The sequence below is a fragment of the Lepidothrix coronata genome, unplaced genomic scaffold, assembly GCF_001604755.1.
Source record: "Lepidothrix coronata isolate B3197 unplaced genomic scaffold, Lepidothrix_coronata-1.0 Scaffold95, whole genome shotgun sequence".
Lineage (NCBI taxonomy): Eukaryota > Metazoa > Chordata > Aves > Passeriformes > Pipridae > Lepidothrix > Lepidothrix coronata.
In genome coordinates, this window is record NW_016690275.1 from 1,409,676 (window position 1) to 1,435,367 (window position 25,692).

General features: G+C 40.8%; 1 protein-coding gene across 11 annotated transcripts in view; it reads left to right on the forward strand.

The window, feature by feature from the left end:
- Positions 1–25,692, forward strand: part of GRIP1 (glutamate receptor interacting protein 1) — a 323,893-nt gene that overhangs the window by 244,606 nt on the left and 53,595 nt on the right. For all 11 annotated transcript variants that reach the window (XM_017822141.1, XM_017822145.1, XM_017822147.1 and 8 more), the window contains exon 7: positions 369–514. In XM_017822141.1, coding sequence (XP_017677630.1) covers positions 369–514 — 146 coding nt within the window. The remainder of the gene's footprint in view (positions 1–368; positions 515–25,692) is intronic.

The window sequence follows — 25,692 nt, forward strand, 5'->3', positions numbered from 1 at the left end:
CCTCATGTTTGTTATTAAGAAAATATTGGAGGAAGAGATGTTTGTGTACGTATGAAAAAAGAGTTGTGTGGACAAGGCAGAAAGCAAACATATGTTGGAGCAGACGCTATACTTAGTTGCAATTTAATGTGACTTGATTATTTCGCTATGTAGTAAGCTGTTTTCCAGTCACTGACTTTCCAATTAAAGCAATTTCCTTTCCACTGCGCCCTCTGAACATTCTCACTGTCAAAATAAATGTTAAGTGTTAAGGCACGAGGGATGGATGTCAGGGAGGGTTCTAGAGAATTGCTTTGCATAAAGATGGTATTATCTCCAAATCAATTTTTCTTATATTAACAAAGATCATTCCTTTAATGTCCCATCAGAGAGGGCACAATCAAACCTGGGGACAGGCTGCTGAGTGTTGATGGGATCCGACTGTTGGGAACAACACATGCTGAAGCTATGAGTATTCTCAAACAATGCGGGCAGGAGGCGACTCTGCTGGTTGAATATGATGTCTCAGTGATGGGTAAGTTGAGAAGTGGGGCTTTAATTCTGGAAGCCATCTGTGATGTTTTGCTGCCTGTTCTTGATGAGCTATTTTAGAAGCGATTGTGACCTGTTATGCTTCTAGTAGCACTGCTATTCCCTTCCGCATCGTGTCATTAATCTCGGGTTCAGAAGGAGGTGAGCGGTATTTCACTGTAATTTAGCATTCTGACATTTCGTGGTTTGTAGAGTGAAACCATAGTGTGGATTCTAGCAAAGTAACTTTTCCAGTGACTAGTTTATAATAAAGGTTAATGAAGTGTAAGCATTTCTATGTCACATGAAAGAGGGAGTATACTTGCTCTAACAAGAATTCTTTTGCCTTTTGCCAGTGCTGCTAGATGGCCGAGACATAATTAAAAAGTCATAAGACTGCCACATAGAAAAGAATAAGGAAGAGAAAATTTGTTAAGAAATGCAGAGGTGACAAACCACAGCTTGAAAAATGAGCTTACACTTTATACAAACTTTTATTGAACTCACTGAAAATGTGGAAGATTTCTCTGGAAAGTCAAGTAGAGAAGGTGATTTTTAACGAGAGATTTGGGATTGAGTTGTTTCCACTTGTTTTGGAAGTTGTCATATCCCCTCCGTTTTTACAAGATACAGAAAATTCATGGCAGCAAGAAATAGAAATACTCACCAGTCAGACTAAAATATTTCTTCTCTGTTTTGGGATCCTTCTCTTTTTTTCCTCTTCATCTCCACATCAGGTTTCTAACCTAGCAGTAAAGCAGCGTCCTAGGGATTTGCGAAATAGCACTGTCAAACTTCAAAGTCTTGGAAAAGATTAATGCTGTAAAGAATAATGTCAGGTATTTGTTTATTCTGAAACAGCCCTCTATTCTTCTCTAAGACACAGATTTTTTTTTTTATTACAATATACATCTCTGTTTACTTAACTACGAAGAATTGAAGTGGCAGGTTTGTCTGGTGTCTGGCAGGCCTAATGGACAGTTGTACAGGTCCAGAAAGGTGGAGACAGCTCAGACGAGCTCTGGTTCCTGATAAGAACTAGAATTTAGGTGTTTTCATTTGTTTGTTCTTTAGAAAATGACGGATGACCAAACCCTGTCTATCATCACAGTTAAACAAGATTCTTTATACTCTACTTTCTCTAAAAGTGAGATCTCACTGAAAAATGAAGCCCTGGCTTTAGACAAAGTTCCCAGTGAACTTTCATTTCAGAGAAAACTCCCATCCCCATTCTTTTGTATACCCAAAGGAGAGAGTCAGCCTCCATTTCACCAAGGATCTTTCAGAAATCTTTGCAGGTTTTTGTGAGAAGACCACATGATAAAAAGCTTTGTTGTGTTCTAAATTGCAGCTTGTTCAAGGCAGGAACCTTTCTTCAGTGTTGTCTGGATAGAGCTCAGTGCATGAGCATGCAGAACTTAGTTTGAAGTTTCAGGTTTATAAATGTAAAGGTAACACCTACCAGTTGGTCTCTCCCTGTCATTTTCTCTCTGAATAAACTCTCTTTTGTTCTCAGCAACAAATCTGGATTTATCATGCCTGCCTTCCTGGCAATGAATGTGTTATTCTATGGAAATTTAAGGTGGTAGAAGAATCTGAGACTTGTGGAGTCAAAAGGAAGGAAGGAAAAGGGAATCAAACACTGGGAAATATATGGGATTGCAGTCCAGCAGAGTTTGCAAGAAGAAATAAGGAGGAATCCAGTAGACTGGCTTTCTAATGCATTATGATTTTTTTAGATTTTACCTCGTCCTAGTAGATTTTGATTTTTTTTCCAATTTGTCTATCCTGCATAGTTTTCCAACAGTAGTGTGAACCAAGAAAATTGTTGGAAAGCTCTCTTCACTTTTTGCAGTTACATTATGACCGTGGTGCAAAGGCTGAAAATCATTCATCCTAATCCATTGATTCCTGGCCCAGGAAAACTTTGCTGATTTGATTCTTCTCTTAGTTCTGCTCAAGAGCAGTGAAGTCAGTTATGAGTAACATAAAAGGGAAGAAGGACATGACCCATGAAGAAAAATTTAAGAATTGCAGAAATGTTACTAGGTTCCTCAACTCTTATGTTACCCACAAACTATTTGTAATGCTAAGGGTTGACATGAATTTGATAATAGGCTAAAAGAAGAGAAAGGTCATTGAGTAAGGTCACTTATCAATAACTGATGCTTGAAACTAGATTAGTAGGTTAGCTTGCTTGGGTTGGGGGCAGTAATCCAAAAATTACATAAAAGTCTGGTGTATTCTGTAGGATCCTCCTGGTATAAACTTGCGGTAGAATATATTACTCCCAGAGATATAATTATAGCATTATTTGCTTTAATATCCTCTCTTCTGTTAGTGGATGGTTATATCCTCTAAAGTAGCACTGTGTGTGGCCAGAACTGGAAAGAGCCATAAAATACATTCTGATAGCGTGAAATTGGAACTTGAGTTGAAAAGGTTAAACTAGATGAAGAAAATAATCTTGAACTGTTTTTCAGCTACAGTCCTGTAGTGTGTAACTGACTTTTCTTACTCCTGTAAGCATAAGCTGTTTCAGAGGTGCTATATTTCTCAAAGTTTAGTTCCTTTGCCTTAAGTCTTCAAGAGGTCACTTGGGAAGCTTGTACATTTTATTGTTTCTGGAACCTAGGCAAACTGGAGTAAAAAAGGCATCAAAGGGTTCTGTGCAGGGTAATCAAGTGTGTATATAATGTAGATGTGGCTATTCTGGTTGAACTCTCTGGGGTTACACTTGTGCTTGCTTAAGTACCTCCTGAACAATCTTGCTCAGCTGAGTCCTAGGAAATAAACGTGTCAGTTCAGCTTCTTGGAAGAGATTTTTTTTTTAAACTCTGATGAAAATGTTTCCAGGTTGGTGTGGGCAGTGTACTGCTGTGTAGTTTCAAAGAGACTTTGAAATAATAGTAGTTTGGAAATACCAAGATAATCTCTAAAGAAAATAAGAGCACATAATTTCTGAGAAAATAATTTGTAGCCTGATAAAAATTACATTTGAAGTTGTGGAGGTTGCAGTCTTTCAAATGTTTTTTTTTCCAAAATACCTCCTGCACTTCAGTGTTTGCAGAGGAGATGGATATGGTGACTTGCTCTGCACCCAGCTGTGTGGAAGTAACAATATCTGTGTGGGCTTTATCACTTTTCTGTGTAATCCTTACACCTAAATTGTCCAACCTTTCTGGTCATATGCATCATCTATTTTCATCTAGTAGTGGGAGAGGTCTGAATAGTACAACTTCTCTGTGCTCTGTGATTACACCTGTGCCCCTCATTTTGGGGAGGAGGAATAGAGGCAAGGTGGTGGCTAGCAGTGACTTGCTATGACTGTCAAAATAATTTTGCAACCTGAATCTTCTCTTGTGGCAACCAAATAGCCAATATTAATCCCCAGCTATAAACTTAATTTGGGAAGACTTGAAGTTCTTACTGTTTGGCAGCAGTCGGGATGAAGTATCCTAATGAGTTGCTAGAGTTGGAGTGAGAGTGAAAATTAGAATGCAACGTTAATAATGAACTACAAACAGAGGTTCTCAATACCCCTGTCTAAAACAAGAAATAAAAGTTATCACTACATTGAAGCTGAGCAGATGCAGTTTCCTTTCAGGTTTTCCAAGATTTGCCATAATGCCACTTGGCTCTGTGTTGTCTCTATAATTGAGGTTGCGCCTGCTTGGGTAGTATTCCATAATAACTCTGAAAGGGAGCATTCAGACAAGTTCAAAGGTAATGGCTACCTTCGGTTGAAATTCTGGCCCATAACATTTTTATGTAACTCTGGTTTCATAAGTTGATGATGATGAGCTTTTGAGCAACCTACTTTTTAATTCTTGGATGTTCCTGCTGGGGTAAACTTTGAATCAAGGATATTGTAGTTAAACAAAACTCATATCTTTTGCCAGGACTTTGGTACAAAAGGAAGCTTTTTTTAGCTGTCTGCACCTGTGACACACAACATCTTTCTCTCTCATCTATTTACTGGGTTAGTTCAAACCACTCTGTGCTCTTCAGGAATGAAGGAACATATTGCATGTTCAAATTCCATATGTTTCTCTGGCTTCTTTAACAGTTCTTGCACTTACTTGAGCCAGAATAGATTTGCTGGAACGTGGCACCCTGTAATTGCTCTACACGAAACGGATACAGTCAGCTTATTTTTTTGTCCAGGTCTACCAGAGTCACTCTGGCATAGAACTGGTCGATTTTAACTAGAGCAACACCCTCAATTTTCTGAACTCAATGTTTAACACTGATAGAACTTTCTATAAAGGGGATTATTAATGCAGTCATTTACTAGTAAATCTTTAACAAACCCCATCTAAGCTGTTTGCTTCTTTAAGTTCACCCATTTAAATACTTACATAAATTCATTAATGCTGTAACAATCTTTTGAGAAGACATTTAAAGAAATCTAACTCTCCTTTCAATAATTCTGCCTGACAAAAAGATCACTAGAGAGAGATAACTTGCATGATTTAAAGATCATGTGAGGTAATCTGTGGTCTAGTGTAGACTTTAAGTAATTTTTGCAGGACAAAAAATAGAGAAGAAAAAAAAACTTATGGGCTGCTGCTTACGTTTCATAAAGCAGTATCACTCAAGAGTATCCAGAGCTGTGGAGACCCTTAAGAGCTATGGAGTTTTACAAGCCCAAAGGAACAGGAGCTCCAGAGACTCCAAGGACAGATTCCAGATCCTCATAAGCCTTATAAATGTTGCAAGACCTTGAAAGTTGAAGGAAAGTCAGGAAGCCTGTAGGATTGCACACTGCCTTTTTATTTCTGTTTCTTTATAAACTTAAAATTAACATTTCCTTTGTCTCTCACAAGTTTTTGACAGAACAGATAGGTAGAGTACTCTAGCATTTGTCTGCAGCTGCAGGTCTCCTGGCTGTCACAGAGGAACAGGCTTAGATCCCTTGAAATTCAAAATATGAATTAGTTGCTTAAACCTTTAAAGAACATTTCTTGTCTTATGTTGTTTCAGAGACAGATTGAATGAAAATTCATGTGCAATGCAAAGGTACTGATAGCTATATTAATTGAAACCTTATGCTACTTTAAATACTGCTACAAAACACATACACAAATTATGTTATAATACAATGTTTGGATCAAAACGTTGAGAGTGCCAGTTGGGAAATGTGAATTGAGAACACAGACTGCTCAGCTGCTGTACAGGTAGGTGTCCATGAAGTACAGTGACAAGACCCACAGGACAGATAATAACCTTTTTATGCAGATAATTATGAATTTTCTTTGTGTCTTCAGTATGTGACCACAGGTTTATTGAAGGCACTGCCCAAGATCCTTGTCTAAATACAAAGTTATTAATTTCCTTCCTGGTGTTTTTTTTCCTGAGGCCATAATCCTGCTACAATTTGAGTGCTTCAGGCAATATGCAGATCTCAAGGATAAAACCTCAGCATTCCAAGGTCATTCCAAATGTATTGGATTGTTCTTAAGGCAGAAGATGACACAGACATCTCTAGCAATTCCAGAAATATCCACTCAAAGATGTGTCACTAGTTAAAACACGTGGGGGTTTTTGTCTCTCCTGGAGGCCAATGCATGATTCACATTCAGTGAGCAGATATTTAAATCTACATGCTATGGCACATTAGTGTTTCATCTTACTGTGCAGTTTCCTTGGTTATCAAACACACTGTGTGTTCTGCTGTCAGTGCCAGATGCCTGCGTCATTGACACTAGTATGAACTGACAGTCAGGCATGGATGTATACAATAAATAAGTTGAGTGCTAACAAGCTGTGCTAAGGCACATGGAGAACAGGGAGGTGATTCGGGACAGCCAGCATGACCTCACCAAGGGCAAGTCCTGTCTGACCAACCTAGTGGCCTCCTATGATGGAGTGACTACATCAGTGGACAGGGAGGGGTTACATGTGTCATTTATCTGGACTTCTGTAAAGCCTTCGACATAGTACCTCACAACGTCCTTCTCTCTAAATAGGAGAGAGATGGATTCCATGAGTGAACTGTTCTTAGATGGATAAGGAATTGGTTGGAGAGTAGTGGTCAATGGCTCAGAGTCCTGATGGACATCAGTGACAAGTGGTGTCCCTCAGGGGTCTATATTGGGACCCCTATTGTTTAGTATCTTGTTTAGATGAAGAGATTGGGTGCACCCTCAGCAAATCTGCAGGTGACACCAAGCTGAGTGGTGCTGTTGACACACCTGAAGGACAAGATGCCATCCAGAGGGACCTGGACAAGTTTGAGTGGGCCCATGGGAATCTCATGCAGTTTAACAAGGCCAAGTGCAAGGTGTTACGCCTGGGTCAGGCTGGAGGATGAAGAGATTGAGGGCAGCCCTGCCAAGAAGGATGTGGGGATGCTGGTGGATGATTGGCTGGACAAAAAGCCAGCAATGTTCACTTGCAACCCAGAAAGCCAACTGTATACTGGGCTGCATCAAAAGCAGGTGGCCAGCAGGTTGAGTGAGGTGATTCTACCCTTCTACTCCACCCTGCTGAGACCCTACCTGGAGTGCTGCATCCAGCTCTGGGGTCCCCATCACAGGAAGGACATTGACCTGTTGGAGCAAGTCCAGAGGAGGCCACCAGGTTGATCAGAGGGATTGGAACACCTCTCCTGTGAGGAAAAGCCGAGAGAATTGAGATAGTTCAGCCTGGAAAAAAGAAGGTTTTGGGGTAACCTAATTATAGCCTTCCAGTCCCTTGAAGGGAGCCTACAAAAAGGATGGAGAGAGACTTTTTACAAGAATATGTAGTGATAGGATAAGGGGGAATGGCTTCAAACTGAAAGAGAATAGGTTTAGATTAGATATTAGGAATAATATCTATTAGGGTGGTGAGGCACTGGAACAGGTTGCCCAGGGAAGTTGTGAATGCCCCATCCCTGGAACTGTTCAAGACCAGGTTGGATGGGGCTCTGAGCAACCTTGTGTAGTGGAAGCTGTCCCTGCCCATGGCAGGGGAGTTGGAACTAGATGATCTTTCAAGTTCCTTCCAACCCAAACCATTCTATGATTCTATGATTTCATTTAGCAAGAGATAGTGTGTTTTGGGATATGACTTACCCTTGGCACAAGAAGATACTTTTTCCTTTAGAGAAGCCCAAGGCTTGTGATTTTTTTCAGATATCGAGTTTTCTGGCTTTCAGGACTGCTCTCTTACAATAGCAAGTGGGAGTTATTCTTTTTAATTGATTGTCTCTCATGCTGCTACTAAATATGACATGCTGACTTCATTTAGTCTCATCATGAGCCTGTAAGATGATGGATACCTATCAGTTTGGCATCAGTTCCTGCTTCCTTACGTGCTTTAATCTACTCTATTTCTCTGCTTTAAAAGAAATAATAAATACCTTTTTAGCATCTCTTGAGATAAATGGGTAGCATAGATACCTAAGGTAAATAGGCATTATGGTTTAAAAAATCCCAGCATTTTGGGCTGGCAAATTCAAAATCAATTTCTTCATTGATCAGTTCTTTGTGTGATCAAGAGATATAGCTACTGACTGCTGTTAGTGAAATAAGACCATGCTTGCAATTGGGGACCAGTGCAGTTGGTCCTTTTCAGCCCTTACAGAAATTGTGACAGAAAGAGAATCCGGCACTTCAAAGCAGCACTCAGGTGTTCCCTTCATGTTACACAACCACCTTCTTTTCCTTGCAGTTCCCTCTTTGTGCCTTACACACCTGCTACCCAACTCATTCCCTGCTAGCTCCCTCAAAACTTACTGTGTTTTCTCCTATGGGTTGAACATTTGTTTCATCCTGAGGACTGCTGAGCAGTGAAAGAGGTGTGGAATGGGGCCTTGTAAGAAAATAGACTTCTCTATCCAATGAATGCCATCTCTGTGTTGCATAAACAACTCTTAGTTTGTCATTTCCCAATATTTGTGTGAGCTTACATCCTTAACAGTGTTGGCACATTTTTATGTACCATTACCTAGGTTTCTTTACAGGAAAGCTTTAAACTTCTGACATCTGTATCCAAATAGTTCCTCAAAAGAGTGAGAGTCACTAAGCCCACCGGTCTGCTCTCTATTAGCCGGGTTATCAGACCAGCTCTCCACAGTACGCATGTGCTTTTTGGGGACCAGAAAACTTTTGATACACACATGTGGCCACAGGGTTTCAGAGACATTTGCTGACAGCAGAGAACAACTAAAGTTTCAGGATCCCATGTTCTTTCCTGTCTGTTTCATGCAAACATGATGCTTCTTTCCTCCATTCTTTGTTCTTACCCTGTTTCTTAGCTTCATTACTGTCTTTTTCCCAGTAGTTTCTAATTTTCCCTTTCTTTACTGACCTAGTTTGAGTCTTCTTTTCTAGAAGGTCCTAAATCCCCAACATGCTATTCCCTCCCCTTACAGCCCAGTTTTTTCTTCTGTTTTTTGCCAAGTAAAGCTTAGGTAATTTTCCAACTCATTCCTCTCACACTGCTGATTTCCCTCTGTTAAAGGCCTTTTGCAGTTTTCATGGTGTCCTTTAACCCTTTCTCCTGTCTCTATTTCTTAGCAAACCATTCCCAAGTTTCTTGTACTGCAGCTGCTTTTCAGATCAGTAACCCTCTCACCTTAGTTCTTCCCCTTCTTGCCGAAAAGTCCTTCTCTTCCCTCCTCTTGCTCTTCTCTTGATTCTGTGTGCCAGATCTGTCAGATATTGAAGATGCATAGAGAACATGAATTTTCAGTATAAAGCCTGCAAATTTTCAGGGGGAAGGGCAGGGAGGTGGGGCAAAACAATATGGCTTTCCCTAATGATGCTCTCAGACACAGATGACCTGTTTCAGCTAAAATAACTTAAGAAATACGGCCTGAGAGCAGTAACCATCTTAAAAAAACAAATCACACCAAATATTTGAACTGTGCACAAGTTGTAAGTTGCAAGCAATTAAAACCAGGATGTTTTAATAAGAAAAGTATGATTTCCACAATTCCCAAGTGTATTTGCCCTGCAGAATTTTTTTTACTTTCTTTTCTCTGCCTGTGTGTGATTTGCTGCTGCAGTTTGATAGCCATGTTGCTAGTAGGTAATTACAGAAGGGAGGAGTTGTCGTGTTTTACAAGGATTTCATACATCTTACAGGTATTTCTTTCTTTACAAACTTCTTGATCATCCCTAAAGAAAAATAAATGGAGTGTAACTGATCACAGAATCAATTGGGTTGGAAAAGACCTCCGAGATCATCAAGTCTAGCCCTTGATCCAACACTAGACCATGGCACTCAGTGCCACTTCCAGTCTCATCTTAAAAACCTCCAGGGACGGTGAATTCACCACTTCCCTGCGTAGCCCATTCCAATGTGTGATTACTCTCTCTGTAAAAAATTTCTTCCTAATATCCAACCTAAACTTCCTCTGGCACAGCTTAAGACCCTCTTGTCCTACTGCTGGTTGCCTGGGAGAAGAGACCAACCCCCACCTGGCTACAACCTCCTTTCAGGGAGTTGTAGAGAGTGATGAGGTCTCCCCTGAGCCTCCTCTTCTCCAGACTAAACAATCCCAGCTCCCTCAGTCACTCCTCATAGGGCTTGTGCTCAAGTCTCTTCACCAGCCTCGTTGCTCTTCTCTGGACCTGCTCCAGCACCTCAATATCCTTCCTGAACTGAGGGGCCCAGAACTGGACACAGTACTCCAGGTGAGGCCTCACCAGTGCTGAGTACAGGGGAAGAATCACTTCCCTGGTTCTGCTGGCCACACTGTTCCTGATATAAGCCATGATGCCACTGGCCTTCTTGTCCACCTGGGCACACTGCTGGCTCATGTTCAGCTTCCTGTCAATCCAAACTCCCAGGTACCTTCCTTCCTGGCTGCTCTCCATCCACTCTGTCCATTTAAGTTACAAATTACTCTAACAGGTCCAATTAATACTTCTCTCAAGTGCTTTTGAAACTGTGACCTCATTAAAAGCAGCTTAGCACACATCACTTTGTATGGGAGAAAAAACTGTAAAGGTGAAATGAGATGTCCCTGAAACAGAAAACTAAAGGTACGATTTAATTGTCATAAATAACTAGAAAGGAGGAGGGAGGTATTATCTTCCAAGTTTCACTTTGTGTGGTCTCAGTTTTTTAGATGGTAATTCAAGGGCTTGGATCCTCAAGACTGCCCCTATTTAAAATACACTATTGTGCTTCTTTTTATAAGTAATTAAAGACAAAGGATGGAAGGAGGAGATTGTTGTAGTAATCTCTCCTGTCCACCATCCAGGCTTCGAGCAAGCAGAGGGAAGGAGCAAATAACCCTCACAGATTATTAGTAAAAGATAGGAAAAAAAGAATTCATCAAATCTTTCCACTTTGCATGAAGGCTATCTAGATACACCATGAAATGCAGTATGAAGGAGAATTGCCATCTCTACTACATGCTTATACGTCTGGTTATCTGGAAATGTGGCTTACCTTTTACTTAGCATGCTGATCAACACAGACTAACAAGGATAATGAAGTATCCCGACTTGTGCTGGTCTGAAAAAAAATTAAGCAAGTAGCTGAAGTACTTAAATTCAGAGTACAGCAGTGAAAGTTTTACAAAGATGGTGATAATTAAGCTTCATGGACATGAAAGGATCTTTTGCATATGCCATGCAATTCAATGCAAGAAAAGCACTGTAATCAGAAAAAATCCACTTAAAAAAATACATCTCCAGATTTGGTTTAGTACTATTGCAGTCATCTGAGAGACTAAGGAATAAGGGACGGATCTCATTTTCTTTATATTAGAGAGAACTTATGCTGTAACCCAGAACCTGTCTCTAAAAGGGCCCACCTCTAAGGAAATAACAGCAGCAAAGCACCATTCCTGCCTTCATTCCAGGTAAAGGAGAACACTAAACGTCTACCAAGACTTTCCTTTAGGGAGGTGTTTTAAAAAATCTGGAAGTGAACTACGCCATCACCTTGATTTTTTTTCATAGATATAAGACACCCAGATCTCACCTGACGGGTTTGGCCAAGGGGAGAAAATCTAAGTATCCCTCAGGCCGTTTCCTGGAATGCCTGTACCAGGCATAAACTAAGAGGTTAAATTGGGATGCACTAGGGCAGATTTTTATCCCTTTACTCTAAGGGTAATGGCTCATTAATCATTTTACAGAACATTTATGCTGAAAAGGGATGGATTTTAAAGTATGAATATTTTAGGTATTTTGCTCGTGAATATGAACCATCTCGATTAATGGTGTTCTAGTGCAAAACTGGTGTGAATAAGATCTGAAGCAGATCCTTGTGAGATTGTACCATATATGTAGGAGATGTGTACTGCTCAGAGAGGATGGTACTAAGGCCTGTGAGCTGTAAATGTAGGTAGGGCCGAAAATCAACATGTAAGCTGAATGGGTTTATCTTGAACTCAACATGGTTACTCAAAAATAATTGCACCAGTGCTACATCTTACAGCATGATCTTATTACACAGAATTATAGTTCCAATGGTATTGCTCATCTGTACAATGAACGAAATGTTTTGTTCTCTGTGCATTGGCTGTTTAAACCACATTCTCCTACAGTAATTTCGATCACTTGTCTTTGTATCTGTCTTTGTATCTTTTTCCTAAATGCATGTTTACACTCTTTGTTCATTTAAAGAGATAATTTCATAGCCTTTAAACTCAATATTTATCAGAATGGTTTGGAGAAACAGTACTGACAAAAATTGTTCTGTGTGTTACCTTATGTTCAGCCAAAAAATCGTTGGATTTTTCTGTTTTTAATCAATTAATTGGTGACTTACATTAGTGCTGTTTGATCTTCTGTGAGTCCCATGATTTTCATTTGTAAGTAAACTGGTCAGAGTATTCTAAGAGCTGTTATTGATTGGTCACGTCATGTTTCAGTGTAGATGCTGGAGGACCATAATGAAATGAAGTTTCTGTGGTAATTGAACTTGCATTCAAACTAAAACAAAGGCAAGCACCTGACTGCATGTTTCATTTAAATTTTACCTGTTTTCTTCTTGGAAGAGGAGAAGAGGGTAAAAGTGATTATATGAAGACTACTTATCTAGACCATGTACCGGTTTCATCTTTAATTGCAATTCTTACACTATCAGAAAAGTGATGGCTCACTGCAGCCAATAAGAGTGCCAAGCCCTCCTGAAGATATAAGTAATGAAGGATATGACAGCTTCCCAAGGTTACAGGTAAAGCTGTGGCAAGCTGAGGTTTCTTCCTTCTTCTTATGTGCCTCCAGACATTTCTTCCCTGGCTGATAAAATTGCATTTTTATGTGCAGAACCCACACCAGTATAAAAGCACTCTTTCGTGGAAGTGACTCAAGTCATGTGGTGACCAAGATCCTCAGATTACCTGCATGAAATTGGAAGCAGAGTAGGGCTTTGCCAATGGATGAAATTGGCTGTAGGGCATCAGAGGCAATGAGGCTCTGGAGAGAAAAGACACAGGCAACAGGGGAACAGAGATAGGGATACTAATGAAAAAGAAAGGGCTTTTTAGGGTAAGGTTTGCTATTGTATTTACATGCAAGCATCTCTAACCCAAATTGCCTCTGAATTACAGGGTCAGTTTCCCTTTTTTCTGGCAGGTAATCCAAAGGTTATATATATGAAAAGATAGTAGTATGTACACCTTGAGACAGAGCTTTGAGATGTGTCTTATGTTACTTAGGAAGTCCCTCAACACTTTCTTTAAAAACTCCTCATATGGTTTTTTTTATCCTTTATTTTATATCTTAAAGCTATTTCTGATTCAAGTAATGTTGCATGATTTCTTAATTGAAATCTAAAGGCTTCAAGCAGCTTAAATTAACAAAAAAAAAAAAAGAGAGAGTGAAGAATTTGAACTGCAGACACACAGAGCCTGTGGTTTCCTCTCTGTCATTAATATAATTTTGGCACAACATCCCCCATAGCTGCAAAGAAAATCTAAACCAAACTCTCCCTGTGATTATTCCTACCATTTTTTGGCTCAGAGAGGCCACCAGCAACTTACAGCTAGGAGTTGTTATTCCCATTTAACTTCCTTCTTTGAAAATAAATGCTTAATTCAGGTATTAAATATTCTGGAATCATTTATTTTGATTGTTAAATATGCTCTGCTAGCTGACCCTCTCCCTAGAATTTATTAGTTTTTGCATGCACATGAAGCTCCACCTAACCCCTCGCCACAGCAGTGCTGCAGTGTGCTGTCATAAGTGCCTAGGAGGAGAACAAGAAACACTGGTCTGTAGGTCAGCTGTCAGGTGCCTTTCATTAACTTACCTGAGGCCTGGTCCAAGCCTGTTTGGCTCAGTCAGAACTTTCTTTAATTGATTTCATCTGGGATTTAAAATAGGGCCCAAAGGCGAAAAATCTAGTTCAAGAGGAGCTCAAAGCTTTGGCCCAGTCCCAGAGATTTGACATCCCTGGCATAAGTGGAACCTGATGGGGTGAGACTTGTGACTGGAGTGCCCTGTTAGATAGTTACAGGCCCTTCAGGAGAGACAGGCAGGGCAGAAGAGGTGGAGGGGTGGCACTGTAACAGAAGGGTTAGAATCTATGGAGCTCACAGTTGGCACCGGCACAGTTGAGAGCCTCTGGATAAGAATCAAGGGGCAAACAAATAACATGGATGTCATTGTGGGAGTCTCCTACAGACCTCCCAGCCAGGATGCTGATGCTGACGAATTATTCTTTGAGAAACTAAGGGACAGTTCCAAGTCAACTGGAAGTTGACTTGTCTTTATGGGGGATTTCAGCTTGCCAGAAATTAACTGGCAGCATCACACCGCTGGTACAACCTGGACCAGAATGTTCCTAATGACATGGATGACAACTTTATGGAACAGGTCCTAAGGGAGCCAACTTGGAAGGATGCCCTTCTTGATCTACTGTTTGTCAACAGAGGGGATCTCATGAGCGAATTGGAGATTGGTGGCCCTCTTGGCCACAGCGACCACAAAAGGATCAAGTTTAAAATCTCTATTGACAGGAAGAAAAGTACCACCAAAACCTCAGCGCTGGATATGAGGAGAGCAGACTTCAGGCTGTTCAGGGAATTAGTGAGTAAGGTCCCCTGAGAAAATGTCTTTGCATGTGCTGGGGTCCATCAGTTCTGGTGACTTTTCAAAGATCACCTCTTAAGGGCACAGAAGCAGGCAATTCCCAAATGTTCAAAGTCAAGCAGGTGAGGCAGAAGACTAGCTTGACTGAGCAGGGGTCTTCTCTTGGAGGCAAGGCAAAAAAGGAAGGTGTATGCTCAGTGGAAGCAAGGTCAAGTGACACGGGAAGAATTCGGATATGCTGCTTGCTGCTGTAGCCAAAGCTCAACTAGAGTTGAAGCTGGCCAGAAATGTGGGGGACAATAAAGAGAGTTTTTTTGAATACATTAGTGGCAATAGGCAGTATAGAAATATCATTGGCCTGTTACAGGATGAGGGTGGTCATCTTACAAATGGGGACAGAGACAAGGCAGAGGTGTTTAATGCTTTCTTTGCCTCCGTTTTCGACATGGATAATGGACCAAGGGGGTCAGAGTGCCCTGAGCTGGAGGACCATGACTGTGAGAATGATCAACTCCCAGTTGACCCTGAAATTATGCAGGATCTGCTGCTCCAGCTGGATCCCTACAAATCTATGGGGCCTGATGGGATTCATTCCAGAATCCTCAAAGAGCTGGCTGATGTCATGGCCAAACCTCTCTTGATTTTTGATCAGTCTTGGGAATCTGGAGAGGTCCCAGCCAACTGAAAGCTGCCAAACGTTGTCCCAATTTTCAAGAAGGGCAAGGAGGACCTTGAAAACTACTGGCCTGTCAGCCTCACTTCAGTGTTTGGTAAAGTTATGGAGAAGATTATTCTGGGAGGTACTGAAAAACACCTGAAAGACAATGCAGTCATTGGTTGCAGCCAGCATGGCTCCATGAGAGGAAAGTCCTGCTTATCCAACTTGATTTCCTTCTTTGACAAGGTAACCCACCTAGCTAAGCAGGGGAGGCCAGGTGATGTGGTCTTTTTGGATTTCAGTAAAGCTTTCAATACTGTCTCTCACATGATCCTTCTGGACAAAATGTCCAGCACACAGCTGGATAAACACTTCATGTGAGGGGTGAGCAATTGGCTCATGAGTCAAGCACAGAGGGTGATAGTGAATGAGGTAACATCAGACTGCTGACCTGCCACTAGTGGAGGCTTCCACAAGGCTCCGTCTTGGGCCCTGTGCTCTTAAACATGTTCATAAATGACTTGGACACAGGACTGGAAGGGATACTCAGCAAGTTTGCAGATGAAGCTGGGAGAAGCTGTTGACTCCCTCGAAGACAGGGAGGCCCTGCAGAGAGACCTTGACAAATGAGAGGACTGGGCAATCATCAACCATATGCAGTTCAACAACGAGAACTGCCAGATTCTGTACCTGGGATGAGGCAACCCTGGGTATTCGTACAGACTGGGGAATTAGATGCTGGAAAGTAGTGCCATGGAAAAGGACCTGGTCAACTGCAAGTTGAATATGAGTCAGCAGTGCCCTGGCAGCCTGGAGGGCCAACTGTGTCATGGGGTCATCAGGCAAAGCATCGCCAGCCAGTTGAGGGGGGTGATTGTTCTGCTCTGCTCTGCACTGGTGTGGCCTCATCTTGAATATTGTGTGCAGTTTTGGGCACCACAATATAAGAGAGATATTAAGCTAATAAGAGAGCATCCAAATGAGGGCAAAGGAGGATTGTGAAGGGCCTTGAGGGGAAGCCTTATGAGGAGTGGCTGAGGTCACTTGGTCTGTTCAGCCTGGAGAAGAGGAGACTGAGGGGTGACCTTATTGCAGTCTACAACTTCCTTGTGAGAGGAAGAAGAGGAGCAGGCACTGATCTCTTCTTCGTGGTGACCAGTGACAGGACCCAAGGGAATGGCCTGAAGTTGTGTCAAAGGAGGTTTAGGTTGGATATTAGAAAGAGGTTCTTCACCCAGAGGGTGGTCAGGCACTGGCACAGGCTCCCCAGGGAAGTGGTCAGAGCACCAAGCCTGACAGAGTTCAAGAAACATTTGGCCAATACTCTCAGGCACATGGTGTGACTCTTGGGGATGGTCCTGTACAGGGTTAAGAGTTGGACTCGATGATCCTTGTGGTCCCTTCCAACTCAGCATATTCTATGATTCTATGTCCTACATTTGAAGTGCTTTGCATAAAGGGAAATAAACAGAAGAGCTGTCTTTCTTTGCCACTTCCTCAGTTCTCACAAAATGGACATGCAGTTTACACCAACAAAAATGTCTTCTGCCAGCATAAAAGTCTTCTAGTTTAAGCACTTTTTGCACCACTAAATCAATGTCTTATTTCGTTGCCAGCGTATGGCTGGGGATTCTACAGTCAACTCAGTTCTTAAGTGTAGTAAAGACTTGCATTGCAAGGACCTGACTGGTGCAGATTACTTTAAAATTGTGCTGTTTAGACTGTATTGTACCCAGTTACCACTCAGTTCTCTCCTGTCTACTAATGAAAAGAGAACATGCCAGGCCCATTTTCTCTTCACCCCTTTGCTAAGATATTTCTCTTCCAGTACTCTAGCATGGCTACAGGGTCTGTATGCATATAAATCACCAGTTTTGTGATACGTTTTATAAGTAATCTCACTTTGGATCTAGGTCACAGCAAAAGTCTCTACCAGAGAAACTGTTAGATGAACAGCCACCATACATTTCATTTTATTTACTTTTTGGCTTTCACATAACAGACCAGATTTCAAATGTCAGCATTTGATGTTATAAGTCATGATAAGGCATTGGTGCTGCTGGTCTGTCTCAGTACATCCTGCCATTCTCTAATTGGATATAGAATGGGGGAGAAGCATCAGCTGCTGTGTTTAAACTAGAAAACAGCTGTAAAGAGAAAGCAACCAAGAAAGGTTGTGTCCTTTCTGTGCTTCTTTAAAATCTCCCTTGCTGGAGGAATGGCTTTTTTGAGACTTCTGTAAACTGATTCATTTTAAGAACAGTGAAAACGTAAACACTTGACACTAAGGTTTTTCTTACGGTTCTCTTCCACCTTCCCCGAGGTAACTATCTAAGTCTGCTTTTTGTATTTTTTTGTAAAGCACTTTCAGTCAAAATTGTTCTGCCATTTCCAGGAATGAATTTAAAAAAGTTGTTTTGCCTATGATGAGAAAGTTGGACAAACTTTGTGTTGTGAAGATGTGTCCTTTTGAAGCACTGGAAAACAGACATGCAGTTCAGTAGGTACTGGTTGGGGGACAGAAAGCCTTTTTCGGGAATGTCTCTTCTGCTTATCCCAGTAAAAATCCACCCATTTGGATAGCTACATTTGGAAGTCTTTGAAAGGATACAGCTCAGTGTGCTCAGGAGAAGCAGCAGTTTTGTGTTGACTTTTCCAAAAGATTTTGTCTATACTAGGTAAAATTTTTTCTTGTCTTTACGAAGTTCCTTTCAGTTCATCTCTTCAGCAATGGAAAATGCAAGAATTAACGATGCCCATGCAGTATTACTCCAGTGCCTTGGAGCATATGTTATGATATAGATTTTAATTGGAATGATTGCATACATTTTCCCTTCATCAGTCACCTGCTGTATAGTACTAAGTGATCTGAAAAACAGTCATGTGAGAGAAATGTTCTAAATAAAAGCTTATCTCATCTTAATGTAGATGCCTAAACTAGGGCAAGTAAAACACATTTTTTAACTGCCACTTTTCTTGGATGGTTGTAAAGGGATTTTAGGCTCAGGTGCAGCTACTTCAGGACTGCTCTACAGATGTGCCTGCATTTTGGTGCAGTGAACCCTAGTGTAGTTGTCTCAAATCATCCTCTCCAGACAAATGGGTGCTTTTGACCTTCATTTCTTTGGTCCTCATTTATCTGTACAGTGGGGAAAGTGCCATGCTTTTGCTCTAAAGGGTGGTTATAAGACAAAATCATTAATAAGCATGTGTTATAGGGAGTATTCAGAGGCTGCAGCATGCAATAGCTCTCCCCCACCACATATGCTCAGAGAAGACTGAGAACACTGTTTAGTAATTAAGGCATGAGCACAGAAAAAAAGAGGGAAAAGTGTTGCTACTCATTAAATACTCACTCTCTACCTTCTGCATAGGCTCTTGAAGGAGGAAGAATATGTGCTTATTTAATTAAAGAAGGGAGGTAAAAATAAGTACATCCAGGCAATATTCATTCTGAGAATCGTTACATTTGAAGTGCTTTGTGCCCACATGGTAACTGTAATATTTTCCTTTTAATATCATTCTGTTTATAAACAGATACTTCTGAGATTTATGGATGTACATGTACTTTTATGATGATTTATATTGATGCTCTGCAGATTTTAATCAACTTCTCATTTGAGTTTTTCACAATTTGCATAGGCACAATCTTTACATTATGGTCAGCTCAGCACTGTTGTATAGAATAACCTTCTTCTGAGCACTGTGACCTCTAATTTTTCAAGATCTTTACAGCTTAATTAGATTTGGTGGATGTCACTTGTAAAAGAACAAACAAACAAACAAAATCAACCAAAACAACAACAACAACAAAAAACAGACCAAAGAGAAACACAGATGAAAACAGCTTTTCACAGTTTCTCCTTTACACAAATTCAGTAATTACTGAATTATAAGTATGAGCACTGGAACATCTTCAAAAAGAAAAAAAGTCATCAGACAGAGCCATGAGAGGACCTGCAGTCCCTCCGAGCTGGCAGCGGGAGCTGCTCTGGCAGGAGGTAAATGGCTTGTCCTGCAGCAAAGGAGGAGCCGCATGGGAACCTTGCCAAAGGTGACCCTGGCAGCAAGCTGGCAGGCTGTCTGCTGAGGAAGCAGATGATAGAGTGCCCTTCCCATTGCATGACTCTAACTGTTATGGGCCATCTGGGTCTCCAAAGGTTATTGCTTAGTTGGGATTTTGGGAGAAGAAATGTGGGGAATTGGTTTTGCTGGAAATGTATGCTGCAGAGAACAGGGGATATAGAAACTTCCTTTTACTTTAAATGAAATTTCCTTTGACTTTTAAATGTGTGAATACTCCCAGTAGTACTGTTTCTGTATTGCTTGGAAGAAGCACTGGGAAAGGAAAAACTGGAAATATATAGGCAATAGGTAAGCAATGCTGGATTATTTTTGCAATGAGGGATCAAAAACTTACGTTTAGAACTGTGGCTTCTGTGCTTGCATTTGATGGCAATTTACCTAAGTTACTTTCTCTATTTATTCAAAATGTTTTTGCTGAACTGCTGCTCAGGCAATACCAAAGAGGAAAGAGAAAGCAGTTAATAAACTCATTTGCTGACTCATTCTACTGAAGTTTCATAAGTGGTTAACATGGAATGGCAAAATATCCTGTGCAACCCTTGAGAGCTCCAAAACTCTCACTCTGCTCCTCAGTGCATAAACATCAAGGTCAGATTTCAGCCTCGACCTTCTGCACGGTAGCATTTTATACTGTGGCTGTGCCAGTGCACCAATTACTTATAAGACAGCTGTGAAAAAGCACAGATTATTGAAAAGAGATTAAAGTTTGTGGGGGGAAAAAGTGGTACTGATAGTATACATTTGTAGGATCAGAAATTCATATTATCTGTTATGGACAACAATGTCAAGTTTAATTATTCTTTTCTTCTGGTTCATACTCACCTAATAGGCCTTGCAGAGCAGTGTTTTAGACTAGTCTGAAACTCCTGCCTGTTCAACCAAACAAAATCAGTTGATGGCAGTGATAGCAGAAGTACACCCAAGGTTTTTGGGTGTGGTTTCCAAGGCAAAGACTGCAGTTAGCTTGTATGCAGAGGTCACTAACACATGAAAATAAACCATGAACATATGAGATTATATGTCTCAGTACAGAGAACCCCTGAGCAAGGTCTAGTCATGCACCTCAAGTACACCAAGCAGCCTAGCCATATGGGAAGGGGCTGCACTTGGGTTAGTCATTCTGTTGACAAGCAAGAGTGGCTGTCACAGGTCCAGCATCTCGCTTGTGTGGCTCTGCTGCTTCCAGGGCTTCAGCTCCTACTGCTGTGGCAAGGAGACAGGTATCTCACTAACAGCATTGACATGTCTTTATTTGCCTTAACTGTTCCACACCCTTTAGGTCTCTTATTGAGGTGTCCAAGCTATCCATGGTACACCTCTGCTCTGAAGCTTTTGGGCTTCTGACATCTGAGATGTCTTGTCGTGGTAGAGCCCTGGACAGATGGGAACTGTCATCTCAATGCAAAGTTTGGATGTTTGCAGTGTTTGTTCCCTTCTGCGAAGTGACAGCAGCAAGGCGCTTTGTGCTCTATAGGCTTTTGAAGAGAATCCAGTCCCACTCTAATTATTATTGCTCCCATTAAATGGAAACTTGGGGTCATTGTGGCAAATAGACATAATTGATGGGTATTGCAGCTTTTTATATTATCTACATTGTATACTTACAGGCATGCTTTCAAGGTTGGCAGATGTAAAATTTGACACACCAGCTGTGTCTTAGTTTGCAGGCAGAGATGCAGATTTTGTTATCCTAATTTTTCTGTTCGTTGAGATTAGTCAGGTACAGAATCATGCAAGAGTTGGAGTATTTTGAAGAAATCGAAGTTCTTATGTATGTTATTTCCTGTCCTACTTGTAAGAAAAAATAAGTATGAGAAGTTGTTTTGTACATATATATCTGTCTATCAGGCTGCCCAGAGAAGGTGTGATGCCCCATTCCTGGAAGTGTTCAAGGCCAGGTTGGATGGGGCTTTGAGCAATCCGCTCTGGTGGAAAGTGTCTCTGCCCATGGCAGGGGGATTTGGAACCAGATGGTCTTTAAATTCCTTTGCAACCCAAACCATTCTATGATTCAATGATTCTTTGATTTTATCTTTTCTTTTTGCATTAGAGAAAGTAGGGTTTTGTATTGCAGGGTCTCAGCAGAGGACTTTATATATTATTTGCACCATTTGGGGTTTCTGTCTCATTTTGGAAGATGATTTTTAAAAGTAATTATTTGTGAGTTCCATTCCTAGAATGAAATGCAGGCAGAATTCCCTTGCTGCTGAGCTATGCAAACATTTCAGAATCCATCTAATGCTATATTAGGAGCTATCCTTCAATAGAAAGGTGATGTTTGAGGCTCATAAAGTTGTACTTACAGGCTCCCAAGCTCTGAAACAATGTGCTGTCATCAGGGGTAGAGATACGAGTTCTTCATAGTTCTGTAAGTGCCACCTGAATTTTCTGTGTGGTATTAATTTTCAAGGTAACGAAGGAAAGTGCAGAGCCTGGTCTTATTTAAAATGCATTCAGACTACCTTCAAAGAGGCAGATCCAGGATCTTCTGTACAGGGTTCATCTACCATGTCCCCTTTTTGTTGTAAATTGTGGAATAGACAAAATTGCATTTTAGATTAACAGAGCACATGAAAAGAAACGTATAGATAAAAGAAGAGATAGGGATTTAATACAGCTTTTGAGCAAGGAAGGGGCCTACTTAAAAGGAAAGGTTGTCTGAGCATGAAACAGAGATAGGAGAAAGCAGCGTCCCAAGAATTGGGGAAAGTCTTTTGAACAAAAGGGGTTTAGGTAGGTTTTTGTGGTCTGAACTTGAGACAAAGTCTGAGAAAGTCCCAAGACGATTTTGAGTCTATCCACACTGATGTGAGCATTTTGAAGGCAGGAGTGGTTCTTCAGCTGGTTAGCAGCATTTCTTAGCTGAGAAGGATGGTGGGGCTAAGGTTGCAAAGTATGAAACTAGGTAAAGGCAGCTCCTAAGCTTTTGATTGGAAGAACTTGGCTGAATTAAAGGCATATAAATGAACTTCAGAAATTAGGCTACATGAGGAAAATGGAAAGACTGTGTCAGTCTGTTGGCAAGAGTATTAAATGGCTTGTGTATAGGAGAAGAGAGAGGCAGCACATTCGTTTAGAGAATAATATCGCTATTTTCCATTCTGAGGCTGAGAGGTCCCTTTGATTTCACTATCACTCACTGTCCTATCATCCTCTTGGAATTATTCCTGTTTATCATTTTTGAAATTTGATTATTCTAAAGGTAAGAGGGTTTAAAATGCCATTGGTGGCTTTTTTCCTTAGCAGGAATTTTATGGTTTTTTTCTGTGAACTCTGTGATCTTTCTTTCAGTTAGTAGCCCAGCAGCTCCAGTGTTATGCTGTTATTGGCAATAAGGGAAAATACAGTATTTTATTTTTTTTTAGTACTGTTTTTACCCCTCTAATTCTAGTTCAAATGGGTAAAATTAGAACAACTGTTGCTCACTCTACAGCCTGCCTGAAACACACAGTACTCCATAATCAGAGGAACACAAGGAGCACATGTATTTTATGGTAGCTTATAAGTCAGGCCTTGGAGACTGCTACTGACTCTTTGAACAAGAACAATATTTAATTATTAAATAGTTGTTTTGTTATTAAAGAAAATGCCATCTTTCTCCCCAAATATTGCTTGCAATATATTGCCAGCTTACGCCATTCCAAAGAATCATAGAATGGTTTGGGTTGGAACAGACCTTAAACATCATTTCGTTCCAACCCTTCTGCCATGGGCAGGGTTGCCACCCACTAGATCATATTGCTTAGGGCTCCATCTAGCCTGGCTTTGAACACTTCAAGGGATGGGGCATCCACAGCTTCTCTAAGTGACCTCTACCTGTGCCTCTGGTAAAGAATTTCCTCCAAACATCTAAACTAAATCTCCTCTCTTTTAGTTTAAAACTGTTTTCCCTTGTCCTAACACTGTCTGCCCGTGTAAAAAGTCACTCTCCATGTTTTTTATAATCTTCCTTTAACTACTGAAAGGCCACAATGAAGTCTTCCCAGAGCCTGCTCTTCTTCAGGCTGAACAACTCCAATTCTCTCAGCCTGTCCTCACAGGAGAAGTGCTCCAGCCCTCTGAGCATCTTCATGGCCCTCCACTGGACCCACTCCAACAGGAGCTTTTCAAAAATTCTTTTTAAAGCTTACTAGCTGTCATCAGTTCTATTTTTCTCATAAGTTCTGATATGAATAAAAGGTTACTCTGCTAAATGAAGCATGAACAAAGCCAGGGTGCAAACATTATGGAATATTAGTAGAACAGAATACCAAAGGTAGTACTGTGCATCAGTGCCCTGTGTGTGTTTCATTTATGACCTTTACAGTCACAAAAGTATGAGGAATCAAATAATATTACTCTGAATGAGTGATAATGGTGCTACCCAGCAGTAGGGCATCTTGAATGTTGTTGCTGTGCCTTTTAAACACTGCAGAAGTCTTATTCCTGCCTCTCTTCCTTGCTGCTACTTTTCTTCTTGAAACCATTGACCCATGATCCCAATCTCAATTTCTTAATTAGATCATCTTTAGAAATACGTAATTATATCCTTTCTTTGATAAATGGAGATCAAATTATCTTTGCAGTACAAGGAAAGGATATTACATAAATATGCAACCTCCCATCCCCCCACCCCCCTGAAAAATTAGTAGTTAAATAACCATCAGTCAGCTCTCTGTAAGAGACTTGGCTAGTCATCTAGTTGCTGTTAAAAATGAGTGAATGAAAATGCCTCTATAAGGGGAATTTAAAATGTTAGCAAGTTAACCTGTGCGTTTTAGAATATAGCTGAAGAACAGGGCCAAAAGTGTGTTTTTTTCATCTCTTTTCATCTGGGAGCTGATGAAACCTGGAGAAAGAAGGAAGGTGTTAGTGGATTGAAGGACAAAGAAAGGAGAAAGGTAGAGAAAAGCTTCTCCGCTCCCAGCAGATCTTTCTCTTGCACATGCATTTCTGGTTGTGGCTCTTGTTTTGTTAAGAGATCATGGAAAAGGCAGACAATTGAAAGAGGTTGACCTATCTATTTCTATGGCAGTCTCAGGGAAATGTGAGAAGGGAAATAGTGGGGCCATGGTATGATAGAGGATTATGAGTCTCACTATCACAGCAGCTGGGACAACTTTAAGTGTATCAGTCTTACAGAGAGAGCCTTTTAATGGACACCAAAGAAAATGGTCTTTCTGGGCTGGTATTCATGTAAAAGAAATAGTCCTGAAGAATACGATAAGCAAACCACACAAAGGATGACAAGATTCATTAAGTATTGACAGTAATGAAAAGTCTGTGGGTTAATGTGGATGTGAATGCATGCAGAGTCCCTGAGTGCTTTTATGTTGCTCCACTGTCAGCTGAGAAGTATAAAATTCATCAACTCTGTTAGAAATCCTGACGGTTCTTTGGGTTGGTTACCTCGTCTCAAGTTTATACAACTGGCTGTGGATTTCAAGTGCCCTGTAAGATATGTATCAGCTCTTATTTTTGCATTTCAGCAATCTAGCTTCCCAAAGGAATGGCAAATACTCCAAACTCATGAGGATAAACCTGTGGTATGCCTGACACCTGAAATTTTGATCCATTTCTGTTATAAAAAGATAAAAGCTTTTAACATTTCAACTCTTGCTACTTAATACAGAAAACAGGGGTGCTAATCCCTAACACGCTGATTCTGAATGGATTGGTGTAACCACACCTGCTGTGCATTCCCCACCATCAATTGTTTTGTAAATCATAGAATGGTTTAGGTTGAAAGGCATCTTAAAGATCACCTAGTTTCAGTCCCCCTGCCATGGGCACAGACACCTTCCACTAGACCTTCCACTAAGCTCAGAGCCCCATCCAACCTGGTCTTGAACGCTTCCAAGGATGGAGCATCCACAACTTCTTTGGGCAACCTGCTAGATAGATACATATGTGTAAAAGAACTTCTTATACTTATTTTTTCTTACAAATAAGACAGGGAAAAAAACCAAGCACTTTGATATCTTAAAAACACTCTGCAAGTTCTCTGGACAACCAACATGTCACAATAACATATATGTTATTGTGAACTGAGACTGAGATATGCCAAATAAAGGCAGAGATTTGGCTACAGAAGCTGAGGCTGCTGCTTCATCCTACTCTGTGCCTTACACACCAGACTCACCACTGCAGTTTCTAAGTACTTTCCACTTGTGCACTGAGTGCTGACAGTGACATGTTGGTTGTCTTAACATTTCTGCAGTAAGAACTGCACTGGAGTGTTTTGTTTTGGACCCTTTTTGTAATGCACACTGGCTCATATACATAAACACACATACCCTCCACATTCTGTTGGCTTTTTTTTAAAGAAAACAAGTTCAAGAAGATGGTAGTGTATTTTTGTGTGTATACATTTAAGGATTTGCGAGTTTCCTTCTAAAGGAGTTTGCTCAACAGGTTCCTTGGGGAACAGTCAGTGTATTGAAGCTGTCACATATATGATTGCTGAGTGGG